Here is a 22068-nt window from a genome sequence, read left to right on the forward strand (position 1 = left end):
GATATGAATTATGCCTAATCGTTTCAGAAAATTAATTTTTTATTGTTTTGATTAACGTTGACTTAGACAAAACTTTTGGTCTATTTTTTTGCGCCTAAACTTCATGGTGTATAGAAACTCCATATGCTTTACGTAAGTATAGAAATAGTGGTCGATATAGGTAAGATAGCTGAATAAGCGTAGGAATAAAGGTCGATGTGTAATAAACTCACCTAGACCTAGTCTTTTACGGGTCCAGACTGCTATTAATTAAATAAACTAATTTTTATTTCAGCTTTTCTTTTAATATTTAAATAAATAAATTCTTATTTTAACTATTAAGGTGGCTCAACCCTATTATAATAGTAAAAAAAAAAAAATCATAACTTTTTTTTGCTTCTTTATCTAGCTTAAACATTATAGATTCCAAAATAATATCATTGAGATGAATTATACGTTCCATTATAAAGAAATTGACGTTTTTATGGTATAGGGTGAATAGTGTTATCAATAGCAACACATTAGCAACCGTGTCAGCTTTGTTTTGGTTTGCTCGCATAACCTTAAACTAGAATGTATATCTTGTGATTGGAGTTATAGTTTTCACTCGTCTCCTGAGATAAAAAATAAACACATTCAAGAAGTCAATGTATGTGCTGTAATGAGTCTTCGCGAGATTGGTTTTGCCCTCAAACAATAAAGAGCTAGTGTAAATGGCAAAGAGATAAACTTAAAGGTACAAGTACAAGATAAACTATGTACAACCTACAAAGCACATTTAAATTTGCCTCTAGCTATAAAAAAAGAAATTGAAAGCATCTCTAAAGATATTGTCTCTGAAAATCTCTATAAAAGTGCTTACATGGGTTTACCCAAAATCCAAATGAAGCTTTAAATCAATTAGTTTGGAATAAGTGCTCAAAGTCTCATTTTGTGTCATGAACTCTTTTAGAGATAGAAGTATATTCTGCTATCATTAATTACAATGAAGGTGTTATTGAACTTAATAATGTATTTAAACTGTTAAATTTGACTGCTGGGAAATACTTTAGCTGCTATGCAACAAAAAAGGACAATACTCTTATGAAGCAAATTAATAGTAAAATGAGCGAAAAAAAGAAAAACGAAGAAGAAAATTAAAATTGCAGTTAAAAAAAGATTCTTTGACAAAAAAAAAAGAGACAGAGGGTGAAACTTATAGTTCTGGGGCTCACCAATTTCATATTTGAATACTATTTATTTCATTTTTAATCTTATTTTTCATTTTTCTTAGAAATAAGTTTTTTTTACGTTCACATGAACTAAAACGACAGTTTTTAGTACTTTTATTTGACCGATTGACTTGAAATTTTCACAGACCTTTTTTAAAAAAGCAGACCATTTTTCTAAAATGACCTGATTTTTTAATGCTCTAAATAATTGTCAGCCATTATGGATTGGTACATTTTTGAATTTTGATTTAAACCTTCTTTACTACTTTACCTATATGCTGTCAAAATTTGGTTTAAATACTTATAGATTCTGAGAAACTAATGTTTGAAACTTGATACTTTTTTGATGATTTTTGCTGACACAGCTTTTTTTTTTGAAAATATTTTTTTCAATCAAATATATTACCAGTAAACTTAGTCTAGAGACATTTTTATTAATTTTTGAAGAATTTAGTAAAAAAGAGGTAGAGCCACCTTAACTAAATAAATTTAAAAAAAAAACAATTGGTAAAGATTTTTAAACTTTTTTCTTTTTTAAAAAATACCAATGTCTGCTATAAAACAAGCCTTCCAATGGAAAATAACCAGTATTGTCGGTAAGTCAATTCTGAGTAGTAATATATACATACAGTTTTCTCAGTTTATATGTCTTAAGATATGTACTAGTTCACAAACACACACGTATATATATAAAGTATTTTAATACACGCTAATATTTTCATCATATTGAATAACTGAGTATTTTATAAATATATATTTTCATCCATCAAAGTTGTTATTGCTTTCAAACAGTTTTAAATCTAAAACAAATTTACGATCAACTTTTGGTTTACAAACTTTCTTAAATCTTTGAAGTAATGTTCCTTCACACATATATAACTTGTAGATAGCTACAGTTGGTATCCAAATCATGCTAGCTAATGCTAAAAACCATCCAATTACTTCGCCGTAGAATGGATACCTAACGTTAGAATTGTTATCAAAAATTTTAAAAGAATGAATTGTAGCTTGGTCATTTAATCTTCTTTGCAATCATTCGATCATTAACGTAAAATTCACTAGTAAAAATATTTAAAAAAAGTTTACTTACTTGTAATCGCCATACTTTATTCCAGTCCATTGTAAAATGCTAGACAGAAGTATACAAAATATAACTACTGGTGAAATAAACTTCCAGCACCATTTCCACCATGGGTAAGGCTTATAACCAATCATTTCTTCTATATTTTTTTCAAATTTATCTGCCCCGTAGCCATAACCTAACGCTAATACTTCAACAAGTGCCAAAAAGAGAAGCGATATTCCACCAGACTGTAAGTTGAATATGTTAAAAACATACATTCCATTCTGTGGGATATAAAAATATTAAGAATCCTTTTATTTGTAATAATCAAATTTTTATTGCTAATAATAATATTGCTAATAATAGCATTAATATTTTTAAGTATATGCGTCCGCTTTAGTTAAACGCATTCATATACAGAAGACTTAATTTATACGCATTATTACCTAAACACAATTTATATGCATTTATATGATGAACTAAAAAAGTCTGATCATTACTCAATGAAAGTGCTTTCATCAATAATCCCATAAAAAGTGTATTCATCAGTAATCTCATTATAATTCACGTTATCATCAGCAAAAAAACTTTTCACAACACGGGCGAATTGAGAGGGTAATGAGACTTAAGATTAACGCCGTTGATAAAACTTTTTCTCACTTTGCTCTTTATAAATATAATATTAGAATATGGTCCACTTTTATATAAAATTTCGTAAAACAATGTTTCTGTGTAAGGTATATTACGCAATGCTAAATTTATTTTAAAAAACAGAGATCTATAGCTCTTATACGCGGCGATTTTTAACAAATGTAATGCTTATTTTGATTTTTTATTCAACGTAAGGCTCTGCGAAGTAAAACTTTTGATCTTTTTTTTTATTTTATTAGTGAAATTTACCGTTGCGTAATTTATGGGCGATCTGTCCTAATTATTTTATACTATTTTACTTTTATACTTTTATAACCAAAATATAATTGTTAAGACCTGAGGGGAATTACAGTTATTTAAGCAAAATACAATGTATTTCACGGCGGAAAATTTTTAAGTTATAAAAACATAAGTCGCTATAATTCAAAATAAAAAACAATGTTATTTTTTGAATCAAAACTTACAACCATACATTAGAGATATGTACCTTAAGATAAAATTCTACATTTGTGTATTATATATTGTGATATACTTATCTTACATATCACGAATCGAGATTATTACTCATACTTTCGACTCACAAATTGTTTTGTCTAATTAAAATGAAGAGAGTGACATGAAAGTCAGGCAAATAATGTGTGTATATTTTTTTCTATTATATATATATATATATATATATATATATATATATATACACTCATATATATATACGCTCATATATATACACATATATATATGTATATATCTATATCTACATATATATATATATATATATATATATATATATATATATATATATATATATATATATATATATATATATATATATATATATATATATGTACATATATGTATACATAAGTATCATTCTTTTAACAATATTTCCTGGTAAAATATCATTGTATATGAAAACACGGAAACTAGATAAGGATCATAAGATCCTGTCACCAAGAATGGTTTAACAATAAAATGATAATAATCAATTATTTCAAAAATAATATAAAATAAAAAGTAAATATTGTTTAAGAAAACATACATCGTCGCTGCAAAGCAAAGCTATCTCAAGTCCATTTTTTGCAAAATTGACTTTTTTGGTTTAAAATACTCCTTAGGCGCACAAAAGCCATCTCACAAAGTATGGAACCAAAATTGATTCAACTTTTGCAACTATGAGTAAAATTCAAAAATCTTATTTTCTAAAAAAAATAATTAAGAGGCATTGTTGCTGCAAAACAAAACTACCCTAAGTCTATTTTTTGGCAAAAAAAACTTTTTTGGTATAAAAACCTTAATACATTTAATATATAACTGAAAACAAGTAGATTTAATCAAAAAAATCAAAAGCAGTGATTAAATTTAAAACTTTATGTCTATTTCTCAATACAGCCAAAACGGACTTAAGATGTTTTTGCTTTGCATCGGCAATTTAATTTGTAGAATTTTGTCATATTTTATATAGTTTTAAGATTATCTTAAGACCATTTGCATTGTTGCTTCTCATAAACTTAAATTTTTTATTTTTTATTTGTTATATGAAAAATAATAACATATTCTACAAGTATTTTAAAAACAATTTGGTTTAATTAAGAAGATCAAAGCCAGTGATGAACTAAAAACATAAATAATGCCTTTTTCTCAGAACAGCAAAAAATGGACTTTAGACAGTCTTGTTTTGCAGCGACGACATAACAAATAAGATTAGGTATTTCAATTGTATAACATCGTTTAACAATACAATAAAAAATACAAAAAAATGTTTTAAATTATATTTAGACAACACTTATAAAAGAGAAACGACATCAAAGGAACTCAAATACATTATTTATTGAGAAAATAACTTTTTTCAGTTTATTTATAAAAGTAGAAAAATTCCAACTTTAAGAAAAATTAAATTTTTTTTTAAATATTTGGTTCCACAGAAAAGCTCTGCGATATGATATAAGAGACCTTCCAAAATTTGTATGCGAATAATGTTTATAAATAAAATTTTTTAGATCATATTTGTTTTTAGACTTTATTGCATATAAATTTTGAAAAGAAATAGGAGTTTAATTTATCTTACATCTGAGAATAAAGCAAAGAACATTAAAAACATTTAGTTGGTATATATTAAGAATATATACCAATAATCTTTAAAGTTTATTATACGTATATTTAAGTTTTATTAAAGTTTTTGGACGTCTTTTGAACATTCAAAAGACGTTCAACATGTTCAAAAGACGTGTGAACGACGTCTTTTTTACATCCAATGCCCACTAAGTAACTATCTAAACTATTTAGTTTTAAAAACTATTTAAATAAAATTTAAACTGTATAAATTGTAATAAGTTTAAATATAATTCAAATAAAATTAATTAGCAATTAAATAAAAAGTTAATAACTATATGAATTAATTATCAGTCTTTAATCTCTAATTAAACTAAACCAGGTTATTAGAGGTCAAGAATTAAAGGCCATATATCAAAGAGTCTTTTTTTTTTTGTCTTTTCTCCGCAAAGTATATTTATATGTAAACTTTTACATAAACCTTTTAAAAAAATTGAAATAAGATTAATTGAAAATAAAGATGACTATTGAAATAAAGATGACTGTTCAACTGGCAAAATTAATTGGTAGCTGCCATAATAAGAATGCATCAACATATATAATAAAAAGAAGTTTTCGGCTACAAAACCTACAGCGACAACCTAAGATATAGTATATCGTAGGTTGGTGCTGTATGTTCTTGTATTTTTTTTAAATAAGTCTATCATATACATATTTTTAAAAATTGTTAAAAATATAGATGAACTAAAAACAAATTGAATCAATCCTACAACTGAAATGAGCGAAAAAGAAACTGAAAAGTCTGAAAAGGTTTTTTATGACATAAATGAAACATAATAGAAACTTTAAGTCACGCAAGAATAGATATATAGATATCACGCAAGAATAGATTCCTGAAAGTTCCTAAACTTATCTCGTGGAACATCAAACCCAAGCAAAACGGTACACCAAATTTTCATTTGACAAATATTCAGCATCAAAACAAGGTTAGTTATGCAAAATTTGTTTGGGATATGGTTTAGAAACTAAAAAATGGGTAAAAAAACTGTGAAACTTTATAAACGTCCGGTCAGAAAGTTTGAAAGACACAAACATTCTGTAAAACACGTGAATGCAAAGCAAAAAAAAGATTTAAAGATGCTAATTAAGTGGATTTTCAAAGCCAAGAAATAGAAGAATAATAAAAAAGTTTATATAAACAGCAAACTATCTTGCAAAAATAAAAAAAAATAAAAAAATGCGCTTTTGCACGTGATTGCAAAAGAGAAATAGACATACAGTTTAACATACCAAGTTTAACAATTGTTATACACCGGAATCATAACTAGCCTAAATTTTTTTGCACTGTGTTTTCCCGTGTTTAAACACCTTTATGGTGTTAATAGCTTTATTATATTTCCACCACGTTATATGGTATTGAGCGTATTATTCAAATTTTTTTTACGATGGGGCTTATTTTTATCCATGTTGTTTTCGAATGTTTCTACATAGTGGCGTACAAGTGTAACAGAATGAAAAACCATATTGCCACCCTAGAATACAATAGTGTACGTGTTACTATAGAATTATGGAAAATGAAGCTATTGACAAAGTTGCTAAAGAGGAAACTTGATTCAGTACTTATTTTTGGAAAATGGTATTAAAAAGCTAATTCCATATAACATCTTTTTTAAAAATTTTATTGTCTTATTGTTGTTACGATGCAGATTTTCCAGAAAAACAGCTGCACACCTATACAACTAAATAATTTCATCATTTAAACACGGTATGACACTTTCAATGTTTTTTCAAGCCTTTGCAAAGTTGCTTTTACAAATTTACTGCTGTTTCGAAAGCGAGTTTTTGGAAGTAGAACAACGAAACATGTTTTACTATAAAATTATGGAAAACAAAAGAAACTATTGACAAAGTTACTAAAAAAGAAGCTTAATACAGAACTTCTCTTCACAACAATAGTTTTACTTTTAAAATTTTACCTGCTTTTCTGAATATTATTTTACCTCTTGGAAACTATATAGCTTCATAGAACAATATAACTTTTATTATATAAACAACACTTAAAGTGTACGCCTTTTTGTCACTAATCCATTTTTAACTAGTTGTTAAGGAAAATTCAAAATGAAAAGAAATAGAAATTTAAATAAAAATTGCAAATACCTGCATAACCATTGAAACACCAAATAAACAAGCTCCAATACATAATGTTAATGTGACCAATGCTTTTCTTTTTTTTAAAACTTTATACTCATCAATCAACCCTGAAACGACTGCTTCTAACATGGCAAATTGTGTGTCCACCCCTATTGAAAGAATTGTAAAGAAAAACAAAAATCCCCAAAACTGAGATATCGGCATTTGCGAAATTCCTTCTGGATAAACGACGAAAATCAAACCAGGACCTATAGAAGGTGTAAAAAAAAAAATTTTTTTTGAACGTTCTATCAATCATACATACATGGCAAAAATAGAAATATAAAATTAAAAAGTGTTTTACAAACCTGAAGTAGCTACTTTAGAAATATGTATATTTGATTTATATGACATATGACCAAGGACTGCAAAAACTACCATACCGGAAAAAATACATGTAAAAGCATCAACAAGACAAAGAGTTACTGCATCTCTATAAACAAAAGCAAATTTTTTTTTTTTTTACTATGAAAAAAGTTTTTAGAAATATTTATATTACTTGAAGTAACTTCTTCTTATTCAATTGTTTACTTTTAAAAAATTTTGAATAAGATTTGTGCTTAATTGTAAGTACCTGCTTTCCAAAATGGTACGATGCAAGACAAGATAAAACAGTAAAAAAATTTTTTTCGATAAAAGTGATTTAAAACAACATTTCGTTGTTGTTGTTTTTTTTTAAAAAATCAATCAAGTTTTATTTCTTTATGAAATAAAACTTGATTGATTTTTTATATGAAAAAGTTTACAAACAATAAACAATATATTTTATTTAATAATGCTAAAACAACAAAAATAGAATATCAAAATAGCTTTATCAATCTAATCTACATTGAAAAAATACAAAAAACAGGTATACAAGTATTGCATTAAACAATAGTTTTATACAAAACAGACCGCAATTCATCATTAGCACATGTATAACCAAACTTCATCACATGTGTAACCAAGCTTTATTACATATGTAACCAAACTTCTTAACTTCGTATATTCTCATTTTATTTGTTTTTATTTTCAAATCTGATGTACATTTAGTATGTGGTGTTAAATTGCATTTAATTAAAAACCCACATGCTATAATAGACAGCCAGGGGCATTTCTATAGCGTGGATGTGTGTGTGTTGGGGAGTGGAGCCATACCTCCCCTCTTCCTCCCAAACAATACGATTTTCTAGTTGTAGTAAGTTTTTTTAGGAACATATACGTCCGTTTGTTGAACATTTGACACAATTCAGTCGGGTGATTTTTAGTTTTATGGGTTATTTTTTTCTAAGAAAGTAGTCGATACTTTTAAAGGATTTGCCACCACTACCCCACCCCCCATTGTTTTATTCCTAGAATCGCCTCTGTAGACAGCATTTACATTAGTTTTGACGTACAATCAATTTTAGAATTAATTTACACAAAAATGAAAAAGCTAGCAAAAGAATTAAGATTCAAAACACAAAAAAGAAAAAAGACACAAAAAAGAAAACACAAAAAGAAAACACAAAAAAAGAAAACACAAAAAAGAAAAGAGTTAGTAGCAGAGCTCAAACACCGCTTGATGTTTTCTTTGTTGAAGACTTTTAAATGTTAAATTTTTTAATATTAACTATATTTTTTTAAAGTTGCTTAATTTTTAAATTGGCAACTTTTATTTCTAATTAAAAAATTAACAAGTGTAATTTAAGTGAAGATCTGTGAAAGCATTATTAATTACAGCAATGATACCAGATGTACCAGAGACTAGTTGAATCGATGTATACAAAAACGTTTTAAGTCATAAAAACTAATTTTTCAGGCAACGAGAAAAAATTATTATTTTAATAAGTTCAAAAAAAAAATCTGGGTGCTTTTTGGCATCTTTAAATATTAGTTTTGTTAAAATATATATCAAAACTTGTGATACATAGTTAAAGTTGTCTGACTTAAAAATAGTTTTTATGACTTGGAACCTTTTGTATACATCGATTCAGTTATAATGTTAAAACGATGCTTAAGCTTAATAAGCTTCTTTTTAAACCAATAGCTGAAGAATGCAAAGTACTTTTAAAAGAAGAAGTTGTTTTAGAATTGTTAGAATCATACCTGAATATGGTATGGTTCTAATAATTCTTAAAAGACATGGCACAACTCTATGTCATTTCATCAAACTAAATTCTTGTTCAGCATGGGTGTGTAACATTAGTATAAAAAACAAATTAGTTAATAAAGTTATTTACAACTATGCTGTTATTTATATTGCCTAAAACAGATGATACTCATATAAGAATCGCCGATAAAGGTATCGGTGTATACTTAAATGAGTCATTATAATAATTTTTATAAAATTATCATGCAATGGTAATTCTAGGAATAAAATGAGGGGGAGGGGAGACAATCTTTAATCTTTAGGCGTTGACTGTTTTCTTAAAAAAAAAACACGATCCTTTAAACTAAAAATCTGCCGACTGAAACGTGTCAAAAGCCGACTAGCTGATTATATTCCTTTAAAAAAGTTAAAAATCGCTTTCTCTGGGGAAGTGGGTGGGTTAAACTTGCTACACGCATCCATAAAATTGCCCCTGTTAGCATGTGGTGTTATTTAAATACATGTAATTAATTAAGTAAGCTATGTCTATTAAAATAGTCTTCAATAAAATGCTTAGTAAATAAAAATAAACAAATAATAAAACAAACAACAACTATAATCAAAAAGTAGCAATTAAAACTTATTTACATACGCAATATCATATATAAATAAGCTTTTATACGTTACTGAAAATTTTAAATCCTAATAAATTATGGTGTTTTTGGCCACCCACAATTTTAAAGGTGAGTTTGACAGCCCACAAATTTTCACACACACGAGTTGCAAATTCTACTATTTTAACATACTTTTTTAATTTAAGTACTAAAAGTTACTTAAATTACAAAAAAATTTCTTTCAACTGAAACAGTTGAAAAAAAATTCTTTTGGTGTCGTCGACGGCGTCATGAACTGTAATCAAAATGATGCAGTTAATGCTGAACCGTTTTCCTCAAAATTTTGACTCCAGATTGCTCCAACTTTCCAGTTATTCCATTGTTGGTGGTTTTTTTTTTTTTTTTGTACAGGAACCCGCAAAACACAACATTTTCTGGCTATATCTCGTTGAGTAAGATTATATCATTTGAAACCTGTAACTCAAATAGTAAATACAAACTGACAGAGCTCAAAAAATACTAATGGTTCCAAACGGAACCGCTGGGTCTGAAAGAGTTAATTATATTTTTTAAAGAAAACATTTCAAAAACTAATTAAAATTCTGTTAATAAACTCAACACGTGCACAGCAACAAAGTTATTAACAAAATGACATCTTACAAAATGGTTGTCAAAAGTGACAGTGTTGCCGTCAGCAAAACATATACATTTTGTCAGCATGCGGAAAGTTAACTTATTTTTGATTTAAAAACTGGAATTTTATGATTCTAGAAGAATCTGTAAAAAAAAAAAAAAAAAAAACACGAAAAAATATACAAAGTATTTTCGTTTCTTAAAAAAATATACAAAGTATTTTCTTTTCTTAAAACTAATTTTACAAGGATATGATTAATCGGATTTATATACATATTTTTTTCAAATAAATAAAAATAGAAATTTCTTTATTACTACATGAACAATAAAAACGGAAGTGAACACAAATTTTCACAAGAAAACAATTAAAAAGAAAAAAAAGACTCATCTATTACATTATATTGTAATGAGGAAACAAAGACGTAGACAATTAAATATTATTTTATTAATTGACTAAAGTAACTTTACTTTTTCTAGTTAATATTAAATAACCTCATTTTTCGACATAATAAATCAAAAAACATTACCATCGGATTGCAAATAAAAAACTCTATAGGACTGGCTTCTAAAATCCTTTAAAACTAGTTTATATTTAAAATTAAGGAAGTTTTAATTTAAGTAAATTGTTATTTTTCTAAAGCAAGCACTTTAAAAAGCTTTTATTATCACAAAGATGCCATCAAACAAATCGTTTGTTTACATGTTTTAATATAGAAAGTTCTTCTCAATATAGATCTGTTTTTAAAATATGATATTTTTTAATACTTTTGATTCAAATATGCCGTATATGCTCGCGTATAATTGGTGAACTATTTGTCCAATTTTCAAATCAAAATAGCCACTTAGACATATTTTACATTATACATAATATTTTCGGCTAGTCGGCATTTGACATATTTCAGTCGGAAGATTTTTAGTTTTGAGGACTTTTTTCAAACTACTTTTTTTTAAATGGAGTCAACTTTTTTTAATGATTAGCCCCCTCATTTTTTACCTAGTATCGTCCCTGTACACGGGTCTTAAAAAATACAAAATAATTTTTAAATATAACTTTATAAGGTTAATGTACCGTATAGAAACAGCTAAGCGTTTTAAAATCACTTTTAAAAAGTACCTTTAAGTTTGTTTATAGTTAAATAAAATTGAGAGTATTCAAAAAATGAAATAAAGTTGGAATTCTAATGAAGCTGGATTTAAATTAAAAGTGGTCGAATTACTGAAATGAATGGCAATTCAAAAGCTTTCTTTCTTGATTATGCCGGTGATCTTGAAGATAATGGCAGTGAAAAACATTTTGATGAATACTCTGGTTTACTATTATTTTTTTTTTTATTGATACTTTATACAACAAATATTTATAAATCTTTTTTCAATTTTCTTACTTAGATTTTCCAATTTATGACAGGAAAGTGACTTAAAAATGATACTTCGACTTAAATGCAGTGGACCTCAATTAATTATACTTTAAAACATATCTCTAACTTCAAATTTATTCAACTTTAAAGAAGACTTTTTGATTTTTCTTTTTGAAGCTTTTCGATTTTTGACTGAAGTTTGTGACAAATCTTGTGTTGGAAAGTATTCTCACTGTTATTGGTATCTGGAATCGAGAATTCTTTCAGTATTAATAGACCAAGTCATAATTGACTTTGATCAAGGTCAAACAGTTTGCTGACTAGGTTTTTTTTTACTATTAATGTGAAAGAGTATTTAACTTGGAATTTTACAGCTTCTTCCTTACTAATGTCGCTTGTTTGGTCAGACTTGGCATCAACCCTTAAACATCTTGGTTCTTAGCCATGGCTGGTAAGTAGAAAGATTGCATTCATTGTTATTAGCAATACTTCTATTTAAAATATTTAGCTGACACTGAACGAACAATCAAATTTCACAACATTTTGATGCAGCTGAAATGCAAAAGACATTCTTTGTCAACTAAGCTGTGAAAAAGTAAACCTTTCTTCCACCATTTTTAGCACATCAGTTTTGTGCTTTTCTTTAACACAAGGTGCAGCATGAAAATAAATAGATTCCCTTTCAATTTTTCCAAAATTTTGGTTAGCTTTGCTGTCATTATTTTTCTTCCCAACCCCTAAACTGTGCACATCATTATACTCAGCCACACTAGCTGGCACTTCAACCTGTGTTTCTCTTTCACTAATCAAAAATTCTTCCGCCAATTTTGATAACTCTCCTGTTAAAGATGCCGTATTTTCTAAACATATATACTGAAATCAAAAAAAAAAAAATAATAACTTTTTAATAAAAATAATAAGTTTTTTCAATAGTTATTTGACTTTAAGATAAAAATTAGAATTTTGCAATAATTATCAGGTTTTGAATTGGGTGGCTTTGTGAAAATTTTCAGATTTAAAAAGCATAGTTGTGACGTAGCACTGGTTCAATTTCGAAGGAAATACATTCAGACATAATTTTCGTTGTTTTTAGAACTAACATCAGTAAAGCCACTTACTAATGGCTGGATTTCTTTTGTGGATATTTAGTGAATAGATTTCTTTAAATATTAGTAACGAAATTCTACACATACATTTTATATTTTATATGCTCCACCAAGAATGATTCTTGCATTTATATACTAAAATAAATGAACTGCTAGACCTGGCAATCATGGGCGCCACAGAATTTTTTTGATATTTCAGATATGTCACTTTTACGCATAGTGCAAATTCCAAACTAAACTATGTTCTTGCCTATGCCAAACAAATTTTTTGCAAAAAATTGCAATTATGGAGGCCCGAGAACAAAATTACCCTGAAACGATTGACCCCCATACTCAAACAACCCACTTTTGATTGGAGGTATATTATAATGTTTTGATATAACTTTTGTAATTTATAACACGTTTGAATAAAATTTTTAACCTGTCGATGAGTTTAAATTTAATACAAGATAGTAAAGTTGAAAATTTTACTACATTATTGCCCTCACGTTTGGGCTCGAAAAGGGGCAAACATTTTCAAGTATTTTGTTCATAGGCCTCTACAACGCGGTTTTTTGCAAAGCGTTTTCATTTGGCATATGCATATACTACTTAAGTTTGGAGTTTTTACAATGCGTGAAAGTATCATATTTGAAATATCAAAAAATCCTGTGGACGCCTATGCTAGCAATATGAGACATGATAACCATGTCTGTCTCTATCGGAGTTATTGATAGAAAAAGTAATTTTCAACACAGTTGCCATAAAAGCACTTTTAAAAAAGACTTTTTTGTGATGCAAGTTGCGTTTGATAAACTAAATAAAAATCAATATTCTACAAATAAATTTAATTTATAAGGAAAAGCATAGTTTTAAGAAAAAAAAGTTTGTTTTATAATACTCACCATATGCATTATGTAGTTGGATATCGTACTCTTTTATTTATTTAAGTTCTTCGGCCCTTTGGAGCTCAAGATTAGCCAAAGATGTTATAATCTAAACGTAGTCATGAGATTCTTTATGCTGAAATGGTCCCTGATGTCGCTTGTGGATCCTTCAGTTAACTTAATTTTGCTTGAAACTTTTACATTCATTGAACTTTTACATTCAATATTTACATTTGCTGAAACTTTTACATTCAACCCAGTTTACACCAGACAAAGTAACCTTGGTTTAGTAATTCCACAAAAATAGTTGGCTCAGACGTGATTGAAAATTATTTTTTATTTTAAAAACCACTAAAACGCCCAGAAAGTTTATTTTTTATCTGCTTGTTTTAAATTTAAAAAAGATAATCATTATTTATCAATTTTTACAAAATAAAAATTGTTTTGTTTAGTATAGAACGGTAAAACACGATAAAATAACTTTTGTTTTGTAAAAATCGACACGAAACAAAAAAAGTTTTTATTTGTTTTATAAAAGCGGTACAAAATGCTATAAAATAAATTCATTTAGTAAAAATACGTTAATAAAGTTTAAATTTTTTTTTTGTAAAAACAGCAAAAAAATTGCTTTATAATATTGTGTAGAACCAATCTTTTGAAAGGAAAGGTGGCGCAGGTACTTACTTAATTGTGTTGATTATAAACGATTAAAACAATACCTGACAATATTATAGTTAATTTTAATTATAAAATTGTTAAACCAAACTTCCAAGTGGACGAAGGTGCTTACTTAATTGTGCTGATTTAAAACGATTAAAAACCATACCTGACAACATTATTGTTAAACTTGTTGTAACTTCCAAATGCAATCAAAGAACCAAAACCAATGCCAAGAGAATAAAAAATTTGCGTAGCTGCTTCCACCCAAGCATTAATTTTTCCAAGTATCGAAAAATTTGGTTTTAGGTAATACGCAATGCCCGTTCCCGCACCTTCTAAAAATGCACCTCTAATCATGAGGACGGAAAGTAACACATACGGTAACGTAGCAGTAATATAAACAACCTAAAAGGTAAAAAAAAGATTTTTTTAGTATTTTTTTCATTTTGTTAAAATATTAAAAATCCGATAAAAAATATGTGTTATTGAGCAACAGAGTTCAAGTTACGATATAAAGAAATGGTAAAAAGAATATTTATGATATAAAGGAAAGGTAAAAAAAAAAGTATATAAAAAGGAATTCAAAATTCATATGAAATTTTTGGCTCATTTTGTATTACTTAATTACTTAAAATTAGCTCTAAAATAAATCAGAATATCTAAAAGTCATTAAAATAAAAATTTAATATTTTTAACGTAATTAAATTTAATATACATATTTCAGGTAGTTATATGGTAAAAAAAAAAAATTTTGATTTCTTTTTCTACATACCAAAATTAGTAGCAAGGCTAAATAATGCTTATTTTAATTTAAAATGCTGAAATAAAAATCTATTTACCTTTTTTTTTTGATGATTCAGTATTAAATGCAGAAAAATCAATAAAAAAGAAAACTTTATTTTCTCGATGCAAAAACCTTTGGTAAAATATAAATATATTCAAATGGAAACAAGTTTAAGGTTAGTTCTAATAAGGTATTGCAGTTCTTTAAAGAAACAACCCTGAAAATTTGAAGTTAATTGCATATCTGGTTAAAAAGATATGAATGATTTGCTGTTCGCAGTCAGACAAAAAAATATAATTGAGAAATGAAGCTTCAAAGTTTAAAAACAATATATTAATTAAAAATTTCATACACTCATTTTAACTAACAACATTATCAGATTTACAACTTTGGTTTTTAAGTAGTTTACAGGCCCGTAGGAACAGAAATTATATTGGAGGGACAGTACTGAATTAACAACCTTTTCTATTTCTTTTTGAGCCATTTTTCTCCAAAAAAAAGCCCCTCGGCCCGACAAGTCTTAATCCGCCCCTGAAGTGGTGGTGGGGGGAGGGCAATAGGTCAAATAGTGGTAGTTCAAAACTTTTGTCAAAGGAACTTATGCCAAAATTACGGATACAAATTAGGTCTTTTTTATCCTTTTTTCTCTTCTATATCTTAATTTTAAATTGTTTGGTTTTTTCTAAAAACTAACTTCAAAATTATTTATTTGAAAAACTAATAGGGGGGGGGGGGGGAGGCAAATGCCTCTGCTTTAAATAACTTAAAGAAGCTGATATTAATACAATAACATATTGTATCTTGAAAAACCTTGGAAAATGTTTAATTCTGGTGATCATTAAATCAACTAATTATTTTCCTAACAAAAGAAAAAATATGATTATATAATTTTATTAATAGTAATTATATCTTATTATTTATCATTTGCAACTCACACGATAAGCATATTTTTCAAAAGCTTAGTATTCCTCATTCCATTCAAATTTAGTTACTTACATTTGAGTTTTAAATAAGAATCGTACGCATGTAACATATATAGCAATGACTTTTTGATTAAAATCACGTCAAGTTAACATATTTCTCAAAACATTATTCAAAATATTTATAACCAATAAGTTTGAGTGTTTATTATTGGCAAAGATTTTTGCGCAAAAATACTATTTTAGTCTTATTCAGACTGTTGAAATTTATTAAAAGAATGTCTTCAAATGAACTTCAAAATAAACTTAAATAGATAATAATCTGCACTCAGAAAAATTGTAAAGGGATTTTAAAACGCTGGTTTATCCGAGTTTAAGCATATATTATTTAACTAGCATCATCACATGCCGTTCATTCAGAAATTCATCATTTAGTATTAACGAAAGCTAAATTCCCTCAAAAATGACTAAAGACTAAGTGATTGAATGATTTTGTTCCTTAATATTTCAGATAATGTGGTTATTTTTTTAACAATTGCAACGAAATTAGTTTTTTTCTTTCTTTTAAGTGCAAGAACTTTTTGTATTCGCTATTATTAGATGTAGCATTCTGTTTTTTGTAAATACTAATTTTAAGATAAATGCAAACAATGCAATAAAGTTATTATATTAAATAAAAAAGTTCAATTAACTTAATTACTAAACTATTGCTTACTTTTCCTGTGGATTTTATCCCTTTTATAAGACAAAAAAAAACAAGAGTCCACGCTATGATTAAACACACAAGCAAATCATAACGAATAGTTCCGCTATCACTAAGGTTTCCGCTGATGTTTAAAACCTTTCTTTCCCAAAATTCTTGACTTGGTGATGAGAAATAAAAACTTATATTACTGCATACGGTAGAGTTTAAATTCGTCTCATTCATTTGCAGATTTTTCCTTACCGCCAGCGTCGTTGCTGCGTTTAACAAAGGTTTTGCATTTATAAGTGAGTTTGTGATGTTTAATTCATAAGTTGAACAATTCTGTTTGAAATCAAGTCTGCCTGTAAATTAAACTTGTTTATAATTATTAGTTTATACATTTAAAAAAATCTTTAAAACTAATTATCTCTCTCTTTATCTCCCTCTCTCTCTCATATATATATGTATATATATGTATATATATATATATATATATATATATATATATATATATATATATATATATATATATATATATATATATATATATATATATATATATTTATATATATATTTATATATATATAAATATGTTAAAAATAATAATAATATTTTTGTGATTGGTGAGTGATTTTTTGCTTTCTGCAAATTCTCCATGTGCCGCATGTGGGGTGAATAGAAACACCAAACGCACATAATTGAACGAATCCTTCATTTACAATAAAATAATAATAAAGCTGCTAAAGTTTTTATTACAACAGTTATTAAAAGTCTGAACATCAAAAATATATATAATGTGTAATATAAATTACATAGTATGACTATTTAAAACAGTGAGACACAGTGGGACATGATAAGCATAAATTAACAACAAATGTCGTCATACAAATTTAATTACAAAGTACAAAAATGAGCACCATTTATTTAATTCATTATTATTTGAATCTAAAATAATAATTAAGTGTAGTATATTCTTAATACTAAATAAAGTTAGTACAGGCACCACTGTCAATGGAAATAAAATTTGGGAATCGTCACCATTTTCTAGAATCTACATTGAGCTTCAAAGCATTTTGGTTTCAAAGTTGGTTGGTTAGCGCATCCTATTGTTTTAACTGATCAGTGATTTATCCTCAACTTAAGGAAAAACAAAGTGAGGCTTATCTTTGTATTTTTCAAGTCACAGAAATGTTCTAAGTCATTCTTCTGAGTACAAAACTTGATGAACTTGGCCAAGATACAATTTTCTCTTCTTTCCTGAGTTCTGGGCAAAACCGAGAACAACCCATACTGTCTCAATTCACCCCAATATTGTATATTTTTTTTCCTTGAACTTGAAATCAATCAAAATATATTGGTTAACGTTAGGTGTATGCTCTTAACATACACATAAGCTTATTTAACAACTTGGTACAGTTACTTAATGATACCTTTAGTGCTTTTGACTGTGTCAAACATGTATTTTTTTTCTTACTTTTTTCACATTTCGGGGTTATTTTTTAACACGATTTACTTCGATTGGTAATTTCATAGCAAATTAAAAGGTTTCGCTGGTCTATCAAATGTCACAATCACTGTAGAGTAATTGGTTATTTTATATTAAAAAGGTTGATACGATTGATGTAGGAGTTTTTACATTGGTTGAAAGGTCGATGTATGAGCTTTTACATTGAAAAATTAACGTAGATCAGGTTGGTTTATATCTCTTTTTAAAAACTGGAAAAAAAGCTGTTTTTTTTGTGTGTTTTTTTTTTGGTGGCTATTAAAGTACTCCTAGAATTCTCTACGGTCTTATAACAGAACACCACTGTAGTGCATTTAACTAGGAAGTTCACGCCTCCTTCAACATCACCAATGTCGTTTATTGGGCTAGTGCAGGCGTTGAACCTCGGACCACTTGATTCTGAGCCAGAACTCTAACTAATGCGCCACGGCTGCAATTATAACTCTGATTTATTTCATCAAAAACAATATTCTGCACTCTACAAACACCCACACACGCGCACACATACTTACACACACCCGGAAGCACGCACATAAATATGTACTTATATGTATAAATCTTTAAACAAATAAATATATACTTTTATTTGTTCCATCGTAACAGTTTTCTGTATTCCATTTATTAGAACAGTATTTCCATGGAACAACTCTACCAATTGAAGCGTATATATAGTATATCACCCATGCAATTACTACATTATAGTACACTGTACAAAGAAAAGCCACTGCAATCATTGCAAAGCCTACACCTGTATAAAAATAAACAAGTAAATATACAAATAACTTTGAAAACCATTTCTGCTAGACTATGTTTGTTTAATTTTCTGATTTTTGGATTTTCTTTAAACAAACAGTATATATTTTGTTTTTTTATTTTATTTAGTTACCTTTGGCAATTGGACATACAATATTCCAAGTACTAACTGGACCATTACTAAAGTATTGCCCCATAGCAAGTTCCATTAGAAACAAAGGCATTCCGCATACAAACAGCATGATAAAATATGGTATAAGAAATGCTCCTCCGCCATTATTAAACACAAGATACGGAAATCTAAAAATATTTTGTTACAATTATGTATTTTTTTCACTAATTAAACTTATATTTATGGTTCATTAGAGTTAAATCTTACTAATCATACCTAACTAATTAACTCTAATTATTCATACCTAAGTACAGCGTTTTTTCCTTTTAAAGTTCTCAAAATATTTTAATTTTGTATATACAATATGTTACAAAATATGATATTCTAAAAAATATTCTCGAAGTGATGGTCTAGTCACGGAGCACCGCGGAATATAATCTCTGAAAAACTTCCTCATTTATTGATGAAGTTTTTCAGAGATCTTTCTTCCTAACTTTTTAATTTTTAGTCTTAACGAGTATTAAAATAAAGGGCTTTGATTATGAAGTCAGTACTCGAATAGCGCGATGCAAACTTAAAACGCAGTAATATATCTGCGTGTGCGTGCGAGCTTGTTTGCATGCGTATGTATTTTATATATATATATGCATATATATATATATATATATATATATATATATATATATATATATATATATATATATATATATATATATATATATATATATATATATATATATGTATATATATATATATATGCATATATATATATGCATATATATATATATATATATATATATATATATATATATATATATATATATATATATATATATATATATATATATATATATATATATATATATATATATATATATATATAAGTTACCTCCAAACATTACCCAAACCAACGCAATATCCAACACAAGTCAAAATAAATTCAATTTTGTTTCCCCATGTTTCTCTCTCTTGTTTATCATCAGGACGTGGACTCTTTTCATCTAGAGGTTGCAGGACACTTTCCATACTATTTCTCATGGTTGCCTTTTTTGTTTCCTTTAAAGATTTCATAAGAAAAAAAATCAAGAGAAAGCTTAATAAAGTCAATAAAATTTTTTCAAAAACAAAAACAAACATAAAATAACTAATAAAACAAAATTTCGATTAAGATCATCATCTTTTATTAATTTTGCTTCTTTATAAATCTTTGTTAACTTTATTCAAGAAAATTTTAAAACCATCAATGTAGGTAACTTTGTTAAGGAGTCTAGGAAGGAATGACATAGGAAAGTATAATCAAGTTTAAGTTTCTACTAGAAGAAGTTTAATAAAACCGACATGAATCACTCGATAAAAAATTTACAGTGTTTCAATTAAGAACTTTTAATAACATAAATTATTTCTAACATCACCATTTTGTGTTGAAATGTTAATTTTGGTGTGTCAGCTTGATCATGCATAATTGAATGATCACACTGTCATGAAAAACTTGTATGACCTTTTACAAATTCTTTTTTTAATGCTGTTTGTTTAAATAGATTGATTTACATGACTATTAGTTATAAAAATGCTATAATTAGCTATAAAATTGCTATAATATATTATACCTTAAATATGTTTATATTATAATGTAATAGACAGTAGTTTTTTGTTACAAAGTGCAGTAGTATATCGCGTTCCCAATCTTAAATGTTGGGAGAAAATCAGAAATCTTCCAAAGCTCTCTCATTATTTGCTATGATGGTAGTTTTTGTTATTAATAGCCTATAATATTGAAAAAAAGTTAAAATTAATTAAAAGAATATTCAACTTTAAGTAATTATTACTTATGACAATATTTCTTTCAATATTTTAATAAAAAATTCTCAAGTTGCGATTAATCTTTTAATTATGCACGTAAGCATAAGTGTATTGTACTAATACAACGTTGTCAAGTGAACAATTATACTTGCGCTCACGTGTTTATATGGATATTTCAATGTGAGTACTGATTTTAAGTAATGAAACTAACTTATTTTTAATATAAATACTATATTTACCGTAGCGTGGGACCGCTTTAAGTTCTTGACGTTTGATATTAGCTGAAGTTAACTGAGATTAGCTGAAACTGACGTTTGATATTAGCTTAAAATTAATTAATGTTAATTGACGTAAATTGATACAAAATTAAAAATCAATTTTTTTAATGAATTTACAAAAAATGTTTTATAATTCTAACACAACAAAGTAAAAACAAATCATTGTGCCCTTAATAATAATGAAAACAATAACAAGACCGTATTGCGACACTTGTTATCTACTACCTCAAATCATTAATCGCGTTAATAGATTGGCAGATATTTTCATCGTGATAAAATGTTGACGGATATTCTAAAGTAAATAGAATAGCGGATATTCCTTAGTACATAAAACTTTTTTTTTTCTTAAATTTTACGTAAAAATAAATTAGATAACCTCTCCACTCAATGGTTGTTAAATTAAATATTTGTTTTGCTCATGAAACGTCGCTGAAAACATTTATGCTAAATTGTATTATTTCATATTTTTTGAACATTTTGATTCAACTTATATTTTGAAGCAAGCATTCGTGCATTTTGAAACAAGCATACGAACGTCTGTATTTTATACCCTATTTAATTTTGGTATTTTATTTCTAACATAAAATTTAGTTTAGCTCTTTCATTCCAAGGTAATAATATTTTACATAACAGAGTAATGAAGTTCGTTATCTGAATTATAAATACTTTTTTTGAGTATTGATTTTTTTTTTTAAATAACTTTAATGACAATATCCTGAAAACTTATTAAATAATAAATAGTTTAAATAAGATTCCAAGAATTAAAATATTAAGGAGTTTTGAGAGAATAAATGTTTTTATTTTTAAA

General features: G+C 27.0%; 1 protein-coding gene across 2 annotated transcripts; it reads right to left on the reverse strand.

The window, feature by feature from the left end:
* Positions 1–1698: 1698 nt before the first annotated feature.
* On the reverse strand, positions 1699–21305 carry LOC100198654 (sodium- and chloride-dependent GABA transporter 1). Of its 2 annotated transcripts, none has more exons than XR_010644029.1 (11): positions 20790–20946; positions 20072–20238; positions 19204–19370; positions 18898–19065; positions 16844–17175; positions 14591–14829; positions 7449–7573; positions 7108–7349; positions 3941–4071; positions 2281–2537; positions 1699–2151 (listed from the first exon to the last, which is right to left on the reverse strand). XR_010644029.1 is itself a non-coding variant. In XM_065819124.1 (11 exons), exons 3-11 carry the CDS (start codon positions 20218–20220, stop codon positions 1950–1952), a joined length of 1881 nt encoding a protein of 626 aa, XP_065675196.1. In that variant the 5' UTR covers positions 20221–20238; positions 20790–20946; positions 21222–21305; the 3' UTR covers positions 1699–1949. The 2 variants fall into 2 exon arrangements, 1 of the variants encoding a protein (XP_065675196.1); XM_065819124.1 differs by lacking the exon at positions 3941–4071 and adding an exon at positions 21222–21305.
* Positions 21306–22068: the final 763 nt, after the last annotated feature.

This window comes from Hydra vulgaris, chromosome 15 (genome assembly GCF_038396675.1).
Source record: "Hydra vulgaris chromosome 15, alternate assembly HydraT2T_AEP".
In the NCBI taxonomy this organism is placed as follows: Eukaryota; Metazoa; Cnidaria; class Hydrozoa; order Anthoathecata; family Hydridae; genus Hydra; species Hydra vulgaris.

What these genes read in the sequence shown, in the direction of transcription:
- LOC100198654 (XM_065819124.1), bottom strand. Translation starts at nt 20,220, where the DNA reads ATGAGAAATAGTATGGAAAGTGTCCTGCAACCTCTAGATGAAAAGAGT. An exon ending in TTACGATGGAACAAATAAAA is followed by an intron (nt 17,176 to 18,897) that starts GTATATATTTAT and finishes TTTAATTTACAG; the next exon opens with GCAGACTTGATTTCAAACAG. An exon ending in GGATAAAATCCACAGGAAAA is followed by an intron (nt 14,830 to 16,843) that starts GTAAGCAATAGT and finishes TTTACCTTTTAG; the next exon opens with GTTGTTTATATTACTGCTAC.